Below are 19486 nucleotides of genomic sequence, written 5' to 3' on the forward strand. Positions count from 1 at the left end.
ATTTTTCTAATTTTTAGAAGTCCAACATTTTCATATTAAGATTCTTGTCCTGGATTTTAGAAGTTTCCTTTCCAGGCATTTGTATTGTTAGGAGAACAAAATCAGTAGCTTGGTATTTTAGTACCCAGTCTTGCTCTGGGTCTAACTAATCTCTTTTACCCTTCTTCAAATAACCGGGCTTTTGTCTTGATACTTGTGACTGAACTATTACTTTGCCCCCTTGTCTGCCTGACAAAGATGCAATAATCTTTTAAAATTCAGCTCAAGTATCTCTTTCAATGGAGTCTTTACTGACTTTCTTGGAGAAAAATAGTAACTGTTATGGTTGAATGTCACCTATATGAATTTCTTTCATAATGCCATTGTTGTTGTACTTATTATGAAGCTTATAAGTTCTTTGAGGGAAGCAACAGTGTTTTTTAATTTTTGTGGCCCTAATGATACAGAGAATTATATAAATAATAGTAATAAAAATAACATTTACTGAGAACTTGATTAGGAAATTCAAGGACTTTACATGTATTAATAAGTCACTTGACATACAGATTATATAAGATGTCTAAAATCACACAACTAGGTGTTAACTGAAACAAGAATTAAATTCAGGTATAGCCCCACTTGCATACTCTCAGTGTTTATCCAACATTGCATTTTTCTTGACCTCCTAAATGGGAGCATCAGCAGCAGAGGGATAGTTTTACCAGCAAGAACTTGAACCTGAGCACCAAATAAGCCCATGGAGATGTGTCAGATGCTTAAAGCAGGATACAGCGGGACAAATGAAGGAAGGTCTACAAGACAGATGGAGCCTTGTAGGACACTTACGAGCAAGCAACATGAAGAGAGAAAAGACAGCAGGAAGCAACAATAAGGATATCTAGCAGCTGTTAATATTATTTTCTGGGTACAAATTGGGTTCATGTGCAGAACTGAGGCTCTAGCAGGACTCTTAAGAAAAAGGCAGGAATCATCCATAATTCAAAACAAATTGAGGGGATAAGGTGGGCAAACAAGCAGGAACTCAGTTACACATGTATCAGTGCCTTTTAAAATACTATCAGCTAATCAAAACTGGTCTTAACTTTTCAAACACTTTTTATCCTTAAACCGTCAGATGTTAGGCCCAGTAGGAGAGCTAGTATTCTTTAGGTTACAGTGGCAGTAATAATAACAATACTGTATATGCTGATGAAGTTAACCCTGAGCCAGAAATAACTTACCATTAGAAGATTTTAAATTTAATGACTTACCTGTGTAGTCCACCAACTGGTCTTTAAGGTTTACATGGGTGGAGTGTTCCAAGTAAATGAGATGAGAAAAATCTTGAAATTTTTACATGATGATATAGTTTATGCCTTCTTAGCCCTATTCCTCTAATAGCATTTTATTCTTCAACTCTTATCCTCAGTTCCATTTTTTTCCTTACATCCTTAAAGATGAAATAACAGGTGGCTCAGATGGTTAAGCATCTGCCTTTGGCTCAGGTCATGATCCTGGGGTCCTGGGTTACCCACATTAAGCTCCCAGCTCAGCAGGGAGTTTGCTTCTCCCTCTCTCTTTGCCTCTCCTCCTGCTTGTGCTCTCTCTGTATGTCTGTCTCTCTCAAAATCTTAAAAAAAAAATAAAGAGGAAATAACACATTTACTTTGTGTAAGTAAATGAAACCCAACTGCCGTCTCCTCAACTCAGTATTTTGGAAAGGCACTCAACTGACTCTTTGTTAAAAATACATAGGAATGAGGAAAGAGTGATTATTGGGCTACTTTATTTTTTAAACAAAATTTAAAAAGATTTATTTATGTGAGAGAGAGAGAGAATGAATAGGAGGGGCAGAGGGAGAGGGAGAGAGAATCCCAAGCAGACTCCATGCTGAGTGCAGAGTCAGAGCCTGACCTGGGGTTGCATCCCAGGACACTGAGATCATGACCTGAGCTGAAACCAGGAGTCGGATGCTCAACCAACTGAGCCACCCAGGTGTCCCTAGGCTACTTTAGAATAAATATTTCCTATGACTTAATTAACACAGTATATAAGACAGGTTTAACTTGTATTGCCATGAAATGGTATAGTCTACATTTTAGAGTGGATACTGGATTCTAAATACCCGGCTTCAAAGCAATGTCCTAGTAAATAGGTAGGTTTATTTATTTTATGAAAATATAATATGTGAAATGAATTTCAAAGTTAGACTTGGATTATGCTTAGATTCCATTTTGACTAGCATTTATTGAACTCTTATGATATGTTAGTTTCTGACATGATGCTTTCATATCTCTTGTTCTATTTAATAGAGCATAGTAAAATTAGAGATTAAATGGTTGACTTTTTATGCTTGTATAATACTTTAACTTACATGGTAATGAAAAAATATCCTTTAGGGTAAATACAGATGCGTATATTGAATATTAACACTGAATCCAAGTGTTAATGTTCTGTTTTCTTAATTTCATAATTTAAAGTAAAAAGTAATAAAAATAATGAACACTTAAAATTTAGCTCTCAGATCATGTTTATAAAATATGTGTGTCTATATATTTTTTCTCATTAAATCAGTAGTGGAAAATGTTTCATTTATATTAACCAAGATACTAATCCATAGTTTGAGAGAGACCCTGTAAACTGAGTTAAAAAGGTAATTTTTTTCTCCATCATACTTGAATGGAGAAGAGGAAAAATTAACTGTTTGCACTAAAAATGTTTTGTTTTGTTGCAACATAGAAAAATAACCAAGCAAAATATTATATTCCATATTTTTCATCAATTTTTTTCCCATCTTTACCATCTGCTGTATTTATTTCTCCAATCTCACACCTACCTCGATGTGGGAGTGGGGGCTGGAGTTAGAAGGATAATCTTATCAAAAAGTACTTTGGTGCCCATAAGTGACTTTCAGTCTCACAAAGCAAACTGAGTGTTGCTGCGGGGAGAGGGGCCGGAAGAGGGGGGGTGGGGTTATGGACACTGGGGAGGGTATGTGCTATGGTGAGTGCTGTGAAGTGTGTAAACCTGGCGATTCACAGACCTGTACCCCTGGAGATAAAAATACATTATATGTTTATAAAAAAATAAAAAAAAATAATTAAAAATAAAAGCACTTTGGTGCCTGTGTGTTTATTAGGTCACTTTGTCATGAAAATATTTTATGATATTAAAGAAAATATTTTGAAAAGGCAAAAAAAAGACACCTCATGGGTAGAAATGCATATCTACATTTCTTGAGTTATTGGGAACATTCTTTGCAAGTGTAAAATACTCCTACTTGATTAATTATTCTTTTTCCACTCCCTTTCACACATCTAGAACTTTATTTTATGTCTTCTTTTTCATTTCTTTCAGAAATTAATTATTCTTGAATTAATCATGCCTATTGAGAGTTCTTTGATGACTCACTGTCTGTTTCCCACCATTTTATCCTTTACCCTTCATTCAACAGTATTTTTTTTTTGATAGATATTTCCTAGTTAAAGTTTGTATTTAGGTTGCCATTTTGATTATAAGTCCATTTCCACAAAATTTAATGTCATGGATTTTAGTCATTAAACATGACATATATGTTTAGGTTAGGGTCACAGCAGGAAATGTCACTTGAAAAGCGTGATAAAAAGTTTAATGAAGGGACTATTTTTTAAAGGAATAAGCAGGATAAAGGGAAATCAACAGAGTTGATGAAATCCCAGGAACTGGCAGCAACAGAAAACTGTCACTATTTCTAGGCCTGAAGCTGCAAGATGTGGGAATAGTTAATGTAAACTGGCGAGATCTAGAACTGTAGGGGAGTAGATGACAAGATACTGTCTGTGATAGAGGAATACAGCCATTGCCAACTTATGGCTCAACAAGGCCCATATCTCTTGTTCCCACCATCCAGTCTCATTCTCTCATTGGCTGAGCTCAGGAGACAGCTAGATAGCTGGGGGACCTGGTGATGCAGTCCACAAAGACATAGAACATGGTGGAAAAGAGGAGTGGAAAGAGGTTCTATAATGGCTAGTGGCATATATAGCATACCATATTATCCTAATAACTAACAGAAAGTCAGAAAATGTGGTTGCTTTATTAAAACTTTGAGTATAGTTGACACACAATGTTACATTAGTTTCAGTGATTTGACAAGTTTTTACATTATGCTATGTTTGCCGCAAGTGTAGCTACCATCTGTCACCATACGTCCCTATTACAATATCATTGACTATATTCCTTATGCTGTACCTTTTATTTCCATGGTTTATTCATTCCATAACTGGAAGCCAGTATCTTCCACTCCCCTTCATCCATTTTGCCCATCCCCTACCCACCTACCCTTTGGCAACCATCAGTATTTATAGGTCTGATTTTGCTTTTTGTTTGTTTATTCATTTTTAAAGGTTCCACTACAAGTGAAATCATATGGTATTTGTCTTTCTTAGTCTAACTCATTTCATTTAACATAAATTCCCTCTAGGTCCATTCATGTTGTCTCAAATAGCAATATCCCATCCTTTTTTATGACTATGTAATATTTCATTACATATCTTCCTTACTCATTTGTCTATTGATGGACACTTAGAGTTCTTCTATATCTTAGCTATTGCAAATAATGCTGCGATGAACATAGGGGTGCATATATCTTTTCGAATTAGTGTTTTATTTTCTTTGTGTAAATACCTGGTAGTGGAGTTATTGGATCATATAGTAATTCTATTTTCAAATTTTTGAGGAATCTCCATACTGTTTTCCATAGAGCTGTACCAATTTACATTCACATCAAGAGTATATGAGGCTTCCTTTTTTCTCTACGTCTTCTTTAACACTTGTTATTTCTTGCCTTTCTGATTTTACCTATTCTAACAGGTGTAAGATGATATCTCATTGTGATTTTGGTTTTCATTTCCCTGATGATTAGCTCTATTGAACATATTTTCATGTCTGTGTCTGTAGGGTATTCGTATGTCTTCTTTGGAAAAAATGTCAATTCAGGCCTGTTGCCCATTTTCTTTCAAGATTTATTTATTTATTTTAGAGAAAGAGAGAGAGAGATCATGACTTGAGCCAAAGCCAAGAGTGGATGTTCAACTGACTGAGCCACCCAGGTGCCTGCTTCTGCGCATTTTAAATCAGATTTCGTTTTTGGTGTTGAGTTGTATAAGTTATTTATATATTTTGGACCTTAACCCCTTGTTGGATATATCTTTTGCAAATATATTCTTCCATTCAGTAGGTTGCCCTTTTGTTTTGTTGATGGTTTTCTCTGTTGTGCAAAAGCTTTTTATTTTGATGCAGTCCCAGTAGTTTGTTTTTGCTTTTGTTCCCCTTGCTTAGGAGACAAATCTAGAAAAATGTTTGTATAGTTCAGAAAAATGTTTGTATGGTTCAGAGAAATTACTGCTTCTCTTCTTTTCTGGATTTTTATGGTCTCACATTTAGGTCTTTAATCCATATTGAATTTATTTTTGTGTATGGTGTTAAAGGTGGTTCAATTTTATTCTTTTGCATGTAGCTGTCCAGTTTTCTCAGTATCATTTACTGAGGAAATGGTTATTTTTAAAAAGTTGATATAATAAATAGTTCTAAGGAAGAAAGAGTACTGAAATGAAAATTAACTACTTTCTCTTCTATTAACCCATTCTCAGGTGAGAATTATCAAAAGGATGTGAAAAGTTTGAATTGTCTTGCATAGGATTACTGTTAGACTTTGTTTTATAAAATTAGGAAAGAGTATTTCTGTGAAGACTGTGCTCAAGGGGCACTTGGGTGGCTCAGTGGGTTAAAGCCACTGCCTTCAGCTCAGGTCATGATCCCAGGGTCCTGGGATTGAGCCCCACATTGGGCTCTCTGCTCTGCGGGGAGCCTACTTCCTCCTCTCTCTCTCTCCGCCTCTCTGCCTAGTTGTGATCTCTGTCAAATAAATAAATAAAATCTTTAAAAAAAAAAAAGACTGTGCTCAAGAGTTATGGTAAATCAGAAAAATGTATTTTTTGTACATTCATAGAGAGCTTAATGCTATTTTCAAAGAATTCTAGAAGAAATTGTTGATATCTTTATCTGACTATTTTAACCCTTAAATGTGCCAGCCCATATTAGTTGCTCTTTCACGAGGGAGTGGACTGATTCAAGGTCACTTCAAAGGTGAGAGCTGAGCTAGAAAGCTCTTTTTTTCTGCTCTTGCTCTCTAGTAATTGTTCAGTAAAAATAATGACAGTGAAACTCTTCCCTCTAAAAACTTTCCTTGGAGGTAGAAATATTCCCAAATTACATTTGTATTCAAAACACCAATGTCTTAATGTTTAGAAGTAATCAAATTATAGAAAATTATAAAATGTGTTTGGGTTATGCCAGTTATATGGAGTTTGCCTTTAAAATAGCTGAGTATAAATTCAATTTAGTCATAAGCAGGGTTTAACTGGAGGGGACCATAGATAATAGTATTTGTTACTTCTTTCTTGGGAAGACATGGGGAAAAGTACTTAAGTGGAACTAGGAAGAGCAAACTATTTACTTTCCTGGTGGAAAGAAAAACAAAACAAAAATAGTTTGCAGAAGATATGTGATATATGCAATTATAATAATATGTCCCTACACTTAAAATGACAGAAACTTTAAAAATGGAAAAATGCTGATTTGAAAAGTATAGTATTGTTTGTTCATTTGGTTAAAGGCCTACATAAATGAATTTAAGATGTGATGAAGATGTGATTTCTGTGTGACTTGGTTCCTGTTACTGTTTCAGGGCCATAGTCTGTATCAGTGTTTTCCAAATTGCAGGTCACAACTCATTTCTACGTACTGAAATAAATTTAGACACTTCTACAAAGAAGACATACAAATGGCTAACAGGCACATGAAAAAATGTTCATCATCATTAGCAATCAGGGAGATTCAAATCAAAACCACATTGAGATAACACCTTACACCAGTTAGAATGGCCAAAATCAACAAGACAGTAAACAACAAGTGTTGGAGATGTGGAGAAGTGGAGAAAGGGGAACCCTCTTACACTGTTGGTGGGAATGCAAGTTGGTATAGCCACTTTGGAAAACAGTATGGGGATTCCTTAAGAAATTACATATAGAGCTTCCCTATGACCCTGAAATTGCACTACTGGGCATTTACCCCAAAGATACAGATGTAATGAAAAGAAGGGCCACCTGTACCCCAGTGTTCATAGTAGCAATGGCCATAGTCACCAAACTGTGGAGAGAACCAAGATGCCCTTCAATGGACAAATGGATAAAGAAGATATGGTCCATATATACAATGGAGTATTATGCCTCCATCAGAAAGGATGAATACCCAACTTTTATATCAACATGAGTGGGACTGGAAGAGATTATGCTGAATGAAATAAGTCAAGCAGAGAGAGTCAAATATCGTATGGTTTCACTTACTTGTGGAACATAAGGAATAACACGGAGGACATTGGGAGGTGGAGAGGAGAAGTGAAATGGGGGAATTCGGAGGGGGAGACAAACCATGAGAGACTGTGGACTCAGAGAAACAAACTGAGGGTTTTGGAGGGGAGGAGAGTGGGGGATGGGTGAGCCTGGTGGTGGGTATTATGGAGGGCACTATTGCATGGAGCACTGGGTGTGGTGCATAAACAATAAATTTTGGAATACCAAAAATAAACAAAATAAAATGGAAAAAAAATTAAAGGATAGTGACTAGTGTTTTTAAAATGAAATAGAATACCCTGGAATAGAAGATATCATACTGCATTGTTTATAGTTAGGGTAAATGTTGGTTTGTGAAACTTGTTTTGATTACATATATATAAATAAATATGTGACTCTGTTAAGTATATTTCTCTCACTATGTGTCATGCCCCCCCCCAACAAAAATTTTAAAACATTGTTTTGTACTATTTACTGGAACAAATCATCTTAAAAATGTTTACCCAGTAGTGTAACAAGGGTCAATTGTATTGAATGGCAATGTAATAGATTTACGTGTTTTCTCTCTCTCTACAGGATGCTAAAATTTGTTCTCAGTGAGTAAATACATACGGACATTTGGGTACATTAATGTATTTGATGTTCAACAAATCTGCAAAGGGTAACAGTACAAACTGAAATAAAAATGTTCTTACTGGTATATTTGGGATTGTTGCACAACCTGGATTCTCTTCATCACACCCATGTTTACTTGCTCTTGGTAATAGGAGGAAAGGGAGCACTCCAGTAAAATTTTTCAATAATATTGAAATTATATTTTGAACTATAACCAAAGTAGAGGAATTTCAGTATATGTATTGGTGTTAAGTTGTATCTTGGGAATTTTCAGCATAAAAGATTATACATTTGATGTTTCTATGGCCTATCTGGAGAGAATGTAAAGTTATATGAAAATGCAAAATGAGTCACTTACACTGAGTTACATTCATATTCTAGTTTCAAGTTTTTTTTTTTTCTTAATGAAACATTAAAATTAGGGCATGTCTACTTGGAATTCATAATGTAATTAAATAATCAACTACTTATATTTGTTTATTTATTTTTAAAGATTTTATTTATTTATTTGACAGACAAAGATCATGAGTAGGCAGAGAGGCAGGCAGAGAGAGAGAGAGGAGGAAGCAGGCTCCCCGCTGAGCAGAGAGCCCGATGCAGGGCTCGATTCAGGGCTCGATCCCAGAACCCTGGGATCATGCCCTGAGCTGAAGGCAGAGGCTTTAACCCACTGAGCCACCCAGGCACCCCAATTATTTCTATTTAGATTCCACTTCTACTTCTGCTGCAAAGTTTCATTTTATCTCGATATCTTAACACTAGTTATTTAGTAGAATTATCTTTTGTGTGTGGAGATCTTATATGCTATATTATAATAAGGAGAAAAACCATTTTGTATCAGTTGAAAATTGATTTAGGCCTTTGAAATAAGAATTAAATATTTTATCGTATGGGGGAAATATCTTCTTATATTCTAATTAAACCTTTTGATTTTGCTCTTTTTAAGAGACTGCCATTGTGAGATATAGTGGAATCATGCTTCTTCTGATCTCTGAACATGGATGCATGACTTAGCTCTTGGTGTTCTTCCAAATAACACTCCAGAGGGCAGAGATACATTCCAATGTGACATATATTTGAATGTGTCCTGCACAGAGGATAAATGTGATTTGTAAATGTATCAAGAACAGATTCTAAGGAGGCTGTAACTTGCATTTGTCTGGTTCAGGAAAATTTTATAAACGTATAATTCTTTAGTCTTTTCTATTGCTATTTTGCTCAGACCAACAGATTTTTAAACTTTGCCAAACACAAGAGTAGTAGGCTCTGAGTCCTATCTTAATTTCCCTTATTCTTTCATTTGTAGGATAGGCTTTTTCACTCTGATTTCAGACACTTCGCCCTGACCTGTCTCAGCCCATGTTGTCTGAAAGACAGAGGACTAAGGCTATAAAACACGTTATTCTACTATAAGTTTTTCCTGCATGTGAAGCACATAAGAGCTGATATTTCTAAGTTGAAATATGTCTGTAGTCAGTAATTCTACAGTTGACAATACTGATTTATAAGACATGGAGGCCAAATCTTCATCAAGATTATGTCTGGGAATTAAAAAGCTTTCAAAGAAGAAACAAATGTATAATTTTTCTACTAGTCAAATACAAGAACAGGCTTAGAAATAGATGTTGAAAGATTCATTTTTCTTTAGTCTACCTTTTCATTTCTCCTTTGTGTTCAGCGTTCACTTTTAAGGCAATTTTTACATAGGTGCTCACAATAAAAAAATTTGGAAATAATCTGTATTTCACTTTGCTCAGTATTCTGTATTTTTTCATTCCTTCATGGTTAAATGGATTATATTTATCCTTCCTCCATTATTTTACTGAGTACCAAATGCGTGAGTGTATCATTTTGAGCATGTGTACAATGTTAAGAAGAGAGTCTCCAACCAGCCATTCTAAATAAGTAACAAAAAAAAATATATATATATATATATATACACACACACATATATATATACACACACACAAACTAAATGAAGCTTTAATGTATATGATTATAATTAAAAGTTTAGTTTGAATAAAATGTTATATTGAAGCAAAGTAATTAGAATTGTAGTTTACCTAATAATTACTACTAATTGCTTTCAAAAGATTAGATCTCGCCAACCTTATTTTAAATGGCAGTGGAATCATTTCACCTTGCCATAGCATTAGTAGTGTTAATATTAATGATTTCCATGTTTTCCTTGTATAGTTCAAAATGTCATCTTGTTAACAAGAATTCTTTCTCAGAGATAAAAATGCATGTTACTAAATTGTCAGGATAACCATTTTCTGTTTTTCATCTCACTACCAAATGATGGCAACTGGAATGTATGACTACCTTTGATTTTATGGAAAATCAAATTACATTCCTTCTCTGAATATATGGTCAACTTAATTTTAGTCTTTTTCTTTTTAAACTAACACTTGGTAATCAAATAGAATAGTTGTGTACAAGTAGGTTTAAGTTATTGAATTAAACTCCTAAAATATTAGATTATATTATTGTTTATTCTCTGAACTTAAGAGAATATATGTATATTAGTCCACTCTTATCTGTGGTTTTGCTCTCCCTGGTTTCATTGATCTGAGGTCAGTCATGGTTAGGAAGCAGATGATGTTCCTTCTGACATACCATCAGAAGGTCCATAGTAGCCTAAGGCTATGTCACAGTGACTGCATTTTTCACCTCACTTCATCTCATCACATAGACATTTTATCATCTCATATCATTATAAAAAGGATGAGTATAGCACGATAAAATATTTTGAGAAAAAAATAGACCACATTTACATAACTTTTATTACACCATATTATAATTGTTCTATTTCACTATTATTATTATTGTTAAACTCTTACTGTGCCTAATTTAAAAATTATACTTTATTGTAGGTATGTATATATAGCAAAAAATGTAGTTTATATAGAGTTTGGTGTTACCTGTCATTTCAGGCATCCACAGGGTTCTTGAAAAGTGTCCCCATGGATAAAGAGGAACTACTGTAAAGTCATTTAATCTTCTTTCTTCCCATTCTACAGAGAAATGATGAAGAGGCAGTTGTGGATAGAGGTGGAACTCGTTCTATTCTCAAAACACACTTTGAGAAAGAAGATTTAGAAGGTAAGACCTTTCCCCCCCTTGGGATAGTTTTTGTTATGCTTCCCCATAGTGTTTCAAAGAGAAATATGTAATTTGCCACAGTCTGGAGAACTGCAAAAATTGATAGCAGCGTAATGGTGGTGGTGGTGGGTTGTGGATATGATTGTTTTAATGCAGCCTGAAATGTGAACAGGAAGACCTACAAACACTGAGGAGTATCCATTCATCCAACAGACATTTATTGAATATTCCAGACACTGTGTTGTGTGCAAGTCTTTCAGTAATCATTGCTTCAGGAATTACCATCAGTTGGGGAAGGTTGTGACAGACCAGTATATTAGGTGCTATGTGAGAGGTGAGAATAGGACAAGAAGGGCATCTAATCCAGCCTATGTTGTCAGACTAGGCTGTCACTAGAAGGGAGTTAAAGACAACTGACATACGAGTTTTACTCAGATATGTATGAGAGGGAGGTGGAGGCACCATTTGTGTGTGTTCTTTTCAATAGGAAAGTCAGATAAGTCAAGTGGGGGGTGGTATGATCTAGTAGTGAAGTGTATGGGATCTGAAACCAAACTGTCCTGGATTAAAATACCAGTTCTTCCCCTTATGTACTATGGAAACTTCAGCCAGTTAATTTCTCTACATCTCAGTTTTCTCAGTTGTTAAGGTAAGGATAACAGTGGCCAAGATATGGAAGCAGCCTAACTGTTCATTGATACACGAATGGATAAGGAAGATATCACACACACACACACACACACACACACACACACACACTCAGACACACTCACACACATGAATATTACACAGACATCCAAAGAGTAGGATCATTTCTGACAGCATGGATGGACCTACAGGGTAAAAAGTGAAGTAAGTCAGACTAAATAAGATATGTTTTCACTCCTATGTGGAATCTAAAAAAGAAACAAATGAATAAACAAGCGAACAAAAAGCAGAATCAGAGAATAAACTGATGTTTGTGGAAGGGGCAAAATGGGTAAAGGGGAGTGGTTGATATAGGCTTCCAGTTATGGAATGAGTAAGTCACAGAAATAAAAGGCGCAGAATAGAGAATATAGTCAGTGATATCATGATAGTATTGTATGGTGACAGATGGTAGCTATACTTGTGAGCATTGTATAATGTATAAAATTTGTCCAATCATTATGCTATAATTACCAAAACTAATGTAATACTGTGTGTCAACTATATTCAAATAAAAAAAATTAAATTTAAAAAATAAAAAAACAAGGGCAACAATGGAATATGTTTCATAAAATTTTTATAAGAATCAAGGGGAAAATACTTAGAATAGTACCTGGCTTAGGACTCACATAAGTCTTGATGGTTATTACTGAACCACAATTTAACATATACACATTATTATTTCATTTTAATTTTTTATGAGAAATTATTATTAGTGGGATACAAGGTATGTGATATTTTTCTTTTGGTTAAAAAGTAAAACCGAAGTAATTGTAAGTAAAAATAATCAGAGATAGTTCTTAATAATCCACTACAGCTGAGAAGTAAGGAGTATTCCCCCTAAGCATTGTCAGGTAACTAATTAAATTACAGTAAAATTCATAGTTCTTAGGTCTTTAGCTACAACAATTAAGCAACAGAAGGATTGATATAATATTTAGAATAAATTTTCAACAACTATACCTACTCAGTACTTGACGTTTTGCTTGGTGCACAGAAAATATCCAGGTCCAGGAAAGTTGTACTTACTGGGTGGGCATAATGATTTGCTATGCTATCCATATTCATTACAAGAATTGAAGAGAGCTGAAACTTGAAAATTCTAAACTGATAATGGAGACTATAAAGATAACATCTCCTTGGATTTGAAATGCCTTTATATTACATTTTTTCCCAGCAGCATATTTACCTTCTTACTTAGGTCTTAAGTTATGCTTGTATTCAGTAAACACCTGTAAGAAAACCCAATAAAGCAGGAAGTTAGTCTAAAAACATAATTACAGGAAAAAGCCATCTTGGGTTTAAAGATTGTGATGGATAATCTGCACACAGATAATCGAAAGCTAACAGTGGACAATTTATAAATAATTACAATAAAATACTGACTGTTCCTTTGGATGGAAAATATATAGTACAAAAATAGGATTTAATATGTTTATTTTAATTATTGTATCAACATGTATTACATGTATTTTCTCTTACTGGGGATGGTATTCAGGTGAGGGTGTATTATGGTTATTAAAAGAGATTTCTGATAGGCAAACACAAATGGATAAGTCAGATTTTGTTTTGTTTTTTGGTGTCTATAGTGGGCATTTTAATCCCAGAAGTGAATAATTGTGGCTAAGTCACTGGTGATTAAAATTAATATCATAGAATGCAATGTAACATTACATTTAGAATTTCTACATTTTAGAATTTTGAACTAAAATAAGAAAGACTTATTTTACTTTCTCAGTATTTGCTCTGCTCCCAGCTGTGTTAAGTAGATAAACATCCTAGCATCTGAGGATGTTATATGGGATTCTGCTATGTTGCACGCAAAGAATTAATAGATCTGTTAGTGGTTCCTGGATTGATTACTCTGATTCAGAAAATAATGCAGGGACAACGTGTTGAATATCGTGATTCAGGAAAAATCAACTGAATTGGAAAAATCAGCATAATATAAAACGGGTAAAGGGGAGAGTGCCAGATAGAAAGACAGCATTGCTGAGGGTAACATGGGCAGTAGTTTCTCTTTTTTTGTAATTAAGGAAAAAGACCAGAGTTCCACATTTTAATAACTCTTAAGTAATGTAAATAAAACCTACAGATATTTATTTTAAATAAAATAAAGTTAGGAATTGCTGTGGAAGAAAAACACACATTTTATAAACTCTTTCATCAGTTAAGATTTTAAATTTGAAAATTAGTGTTTACAGGAATTATGGATATATAAGAATTATTAATAGCTAATAGAATTCCCAGTATAATTTAACATCCTGTGCACAGCTTGTAGAAATGCTAGGTGTTTAAAAATATCTATGAAGTCTCAGGTAAAATATGTTTAATGGAAAATGATCACTTGATCAATATCAACATCTTGGTATAGTATATTAGTTAATGGATTCACATATATTATACATTCAGGTGAATAGTGTGTCAAATATAAATTTTATCCTTTCAAACCTATTTAAGTATTTTTTTATGTGTATCTTTACCATATCCTCTCTTTTTTTCCTATTATCTAAAATCAAGAACATACAATGTTGTTACATTCCGCTCACCTTCTGTATTTCTGTCTCATACAGTTAGTAAATTCTTTGAATCTATCTCAGGGGTGGCTCTTCTCATATCTTCCCTTTCATTCCCACTGCCACTGCTCCAGTTCTTTCCCTGTCTGTATACTGTGTGCTCTCTTTCCCACAATGCGCCCTCCTTAAAACTGCTAGTGTTCTTCCTAAGCTTATTTCTGTTTCCTATGGTAAAATGTAGTGAGCGGCCTTGAATCCCTATAATTAGACCAAGTCAGGATTGGTGAGTGGAGCAAAAATTGTCGAGGCTAACCAATTCTTATTTTTGGTCTCTCCTGTCCATGTGGGGTTAGTACTGTACAAAGTATAAGATTACAAAAGAGAAATGCATTAATACCCTTGAAATTCCTTCTTCTACTGGCCTTTTAATACATGTATGGTGCACAAAGTAGCGAGATAAAATAGACAATGCTCAGTTATGTTTGAATTTTAGGTAAATCGTGAATATCTTTTTAGTGTAGGTATGCCATGCAGTATTTTTATGTGTTGCTTTTTACTTGCCAAATTTGGGAATTAGTAGTGGATGTTACCAGGACCACCAAAACCCCCTCTTAAGGGTTGCGGTGCTTATTTCCCTGGTTGCCATGTTGTTGCCTGCTCTTGCCCCACAGCTGAGCTCTTCCCCAGAAATTACCCTCTGCTGAAAGGAGCTGTCTCTTGCTATGGGAGCTGCCTCCCGCGTAGCACATTGAATTCAATGAATGATCAGGGAAGGAGTATAAGGGCCTTGCCCCTTGCCTCAATGTGTTACAGCTCTGAAGGGTGGTCTCAGCCTCAAAGTCCCCCCACCCCCATGGAATCAGTGGAGGATTGTATTGCTTCTGTACCACAATTCAACTTCTTTCTGTACCAAATGCTGCTGCCCATATTTCTGCACAGGTGTTATTGCTGACAGCTTTCCTCAGTCAACTCTCTGAACACAAATCTCTATTTCAGAGTCTGTTTGCTGAGGAATCTGACTCACTCATTCATCATTTTCCTGCACCCTGAACAGTACCAGTAGACGTACCTACTTGGTCACTGACAGAACCTTTACATTGGTGTCTTAGCCTATGAGGCTGAGAACTGTCATAGTGGGAGAGAATGCTCCCAAACTAACTTGCCTTGACCATGCGAGTATATGAAAATCAGCATTGCACGTGACAGAAAATGCCAGAGATTAGTGCCATCTTTAATTAATCAATTAGTTAATTAATGTGAGAGAGAAAGAGAGAGCATGAGCGAGGGGAGGGGCAAAGGGAGAGAGAGATTCCCAAGCAAACTCCCTGTTGAGCACGAGGCCCCATGTGGATCTTGATGTGGATCTTGATCCCACAACTCTGAGATCATGACTGAGTTGAAATCAAGAGTCAGATACCCAAATGACTGTACCACCCAGGTGCCCCTAATGTCATTTTTAAAGTCATAAAGTATTTACCAGTCTGGCCATTGCAGAAATTGTCAAATTGTAGAGAATGGTAGTGGATGAAGTGGATGACTGCAAACACAGCCAAGTGGTAGCATCAATTGCAACTGCTCTGTCAGAATTGGAATCTTCTCAGAGCAGGTTGACAAGGCCACATACCAAGCCCTGTGGTATGCAGCTCTTGATCTGGCAAATGCATTTTTATCTATTACTATCAAGAAGGACTACCAGAAGTATAACATGTATGGTCTTGCTCCAGGGCTGTGTTAAGTCTCCTACCTTTCGTCTAATAGAGTCTGAAAAGATTTGAACTGAGTAGATATTCTGCCGAACATTACATTGTTTCATTTTATCAACAGAATGAACAAGAAGGGGCAGGTATGTTGGAAGCCTTGACAAGACAGATGGGTTCCAGAGTCTGTTTCCTAGCAAACCTGTGGAAAGGACAGTATGAGAGTGTCACACTGTGCTGAGTCTGAAACTCCATGATAGATGGATGGATGGATAGGTGGGGTCAGTTTCCACTGGCACCATAAAAATAACCAAGTGCCCTTTCAGTTTTACTCACCTTGATTCTTTCTTCATGGTCCACCCTGGTCCTGCTCTTTTTCACAATTTATTCCTGCACTTTTTAAAGATTTGATAATTTTTTTCCAGATAGGACCATGTATCTTCTGCAAGTATAAGAATAAATTAATGGTGAACATCTTAAAGTAGCATGTCCTATTAATAACTAGATGATAATAAAGAGAAGAAAGTTCAGGAGCTACAGATGACATGCTATTATTTTGGTAATTTTGATTGAACTGATCAATTTCCAGTCAAGGCAATACTACCAACAACTGGATTGTTTTTTGCACAAATTTTTAGAATACTTTTTTCTTGCTAAAAACAAACCAAAAAACCCACAACATAGAATTTACCATTTTAACCATTTCTAAGTATACAGTTCAGTAATGTTAAGTATATTCACATTGTTATATAACCAACATTCAAAACTTTTTCGTCTTGGAAAACGGAAACTTTATACATTAAGCAACTCTCCCATTTGCTCCTCACCCTATCCTGTAGCAAGCACTATTCTCTCTTCTGTTTCTGTGAATATGACCACCCTAGAGAGCACATGTAAGTGAAGCCATGCAATATTTGCCTTTTTGTGACTGGTTTATTTCATAGCATAATGTCTCCAACGTTCATCCATGTTGTAGCATGTTAGGCTTTCCTTCCTTTTTAAGGTTTTGATACTCCATTATATGTATGTACTGCAGTTTGTTTATCCATTCATCTGTTGATAGACATGGTTGCTTTGCTATGGTGAATGGTGCTGTTATGAACATGGGTATGCAAATATTTCTTTGAAATCCTGCTCTCAAATCTTTTTAAATATATAGCCATAAGTGGATTGCTGGATCATGAAGTGATTCCATTTTTAATTTTTCGAAGAACTGCTGTACTGTTTTCCATAGCAATTCACAATTTTACATTTCCGCCAAGGGTGCACAAGAGTTCCAATTTCTCCACATGCTTGCTAAAACTTAATGATTTTCTGTTTGTTCATTTCTTTGTTTATGATAAGGAGCTATCCCTATCCAGTGGGTATGAGGTGATATCTCATTGTGGTTTTGACTTGCATTTTCCTAATAATTAGTGATATTGAGCATCTTCTCATATGCTTGCTGACCATTTGTTCATCATTTCTGGAGAAATGTCGGTTCAAGTCCTTTGCCCATTGTTTAATTGGGTATTTTGTTGTTGTTGTTGAGTTGTATGAATTCTTTATATATTCTAGATACTAACCCCATATCAGATATATGATTTAGAATTATTTCCTCCCATTACCCTGGTTGCATTTTCACTCTGTTGATTTTGTCCTTTAATATACAGAAAATTTCAATTTTTATGTAGTCTAAATTGTCTAATTTTACTTTTGTTGCCTGTGCTTTTGGTGTCATATCCAGGAAATCCTCATCAAATCCAATGTCATAAAACTTTTCCCCATGTTTCCTTCTAATTTATAGTTTTGCGTCTTACCTTTAGGTCTCTGATTCATTTTGAGATAATTTTGTGTATGGTGTAGAATGTTTGCCCTTCTACTTTTCATATTTCTTTGTTGCCTAACATCATTCCTATTATAGTTCACATTGCTCCTCACAAATTAAATATTTCTCTAAGTCACTGATACATAAAGAGCCTATTTAGTGAGAGCTATTGTTTTCCTTATTTATAGCAAGTATTTCTATTTTTCTATAGTCTGAGAACATAAAAGATGCAGTAAAACTTCAGGGATATTATTCTATTTTTCTGTTTAAGGCCTTTTAGATTACCCCAAATTGGAGTGTTCCCCTCTCCACCATTTGCTAGTGATTTCCTTCCACACAGAAATAGAATTCCCACTCTTTCCATCCATTAGTACTACCTGATCCCTCCTAACAGAATAGTTATTTTCTTCCTTCATCCTTCTATTTTTGAGCTACATCTTTTTTATATTATTTATATTATTTATATTGTATTATATTATTATTATATATATTATATTTATATTATTATATTATTTTTTTTTGAGAGAGAGAGTGAGCATGTGAGCAGTGGTAGGGAGGGGCAAGGGAGAGGGAGAGAGAATCTTTTTTTTTTTTTTAAGATTTTATTTATTTATTTGACAGACAGAGATCACAAGTAGGCAGAGAGGCAGGCAGAGAGAGGGAGGGAAGCAGGCTCCCCGCTGAGCAGAGAGCCTGATGCGGGGCTCGATCCCAGGCCCCGGGGATCATGCCCTGAGCTGCAGGCAGAGGCTTAACCCACTGAGCCACCCAGGCGCTCCAGGGAGAGAGAGAATCTTAAGCAGGTTTTATGCTTCGTGTGGGCCCGATGCAGCACTCGATCTCATGACCCTGAGATCAGGACCTGAACTGAAATCAAGAGTCAGCCACTTAACCAAATGAGCCACTCAGGTGTCCCTATGTATATATTTCTTATCTTTGTATTATAAGCTTGTTGAAGGACAAATTGTCATCTTATACATATTTGCATTCTCCCATGTTATCTAGGACTTTTTCTTGAATTAAATAGGGATTAAAAATGTATTGCATCGAATCTCATTTGTATGTCGTTCAATAATATATCAGTAATCATGTAAGATGTTAAATTTATGTAATGTACTTAAGTGCATAATTAACACTCATCAAATATTTAATTATTTTTGAATTACATGTAAATACAGAAATTTCTAGTTATGTTGCACTGCCCAAGATAAATCAATCTAGTTATATTTCAGTGATTTTCGGGAATTCATAAATTTAAAACTTTAATAGAAAAGTTAAACTCATCTTTAAATTTTGGCCTACAAATTAAATCAAAGAGACATTTTCTTTATCCTGTATTGTTTTTACCAGATAGTAAAATACTTTTCAGTCAAGGATTTAATGAAGAAAATTATGCCCCTATCTTGATAGTCTTTTTCTCATTCCATTTGAGGAAAAAAAAATGGTTTACTGTTTTTTTTCCTTTGGTGACCACTTAATAGATGGTGGACCCAAAATGCAAAGATAAGATAAGGCAAAACAAGCCCCAACACAAAGCTATCATACAGCATAGTTCTATCAACAATAGTACCCTCCCGTTTTCTTCCTTTCACCACAATCCTGAGCTCTTTGATAACTGAAATTGTTTTCTGACTATAATCATCATAAGATCAAAAGTAGTTTCCCCTAAAAAACTAAAGATAATGAGTA

The 19486-nt window shown here is 35.1% G+C and overlaps 1 protein-coding gene across 6 annotated transcripts in view; it reads left to right on the forward strand.

Moving 5' to 3' along the window:
- Positions 1 to 19486, forward strand: part of SLC4A10 (solute carrier family 4 member 10) — a 215419-nt gene that overhangs the window by 16550 nt on the left and 179383 nt on the right. For all 6 annotated transcript variants that reach the window (XM_032880287.1, XM_032880288.1, XM_032880291.1 and 3 more), the window contains exon 2: positions 11009 to 11090. In XM_032880287.1, coding sequence (XP_032736178.1) covers positions 11009 to 11090 — 82 coding nt within the window. The remainder of the gene's footprint in view (positions 1 to 11008; positions 11091 to 19486) is intronic.

Source organism: Lontra canadensis, unplaced genomic scaffold (genome assembly GCF_010015895.1).
Source record: "Lontra canadensis isolate GAN:19392208 unplaced genomic scaffold, GSC_riverotter_1.0 scaffold69, whole genome shotgun sequence".
Lineage (NCBI taxonomy): Eukaryota > Metazoa > Chordata > Mammalia > Carnivora > Mustelidae > Lontra > Lontra canadensis.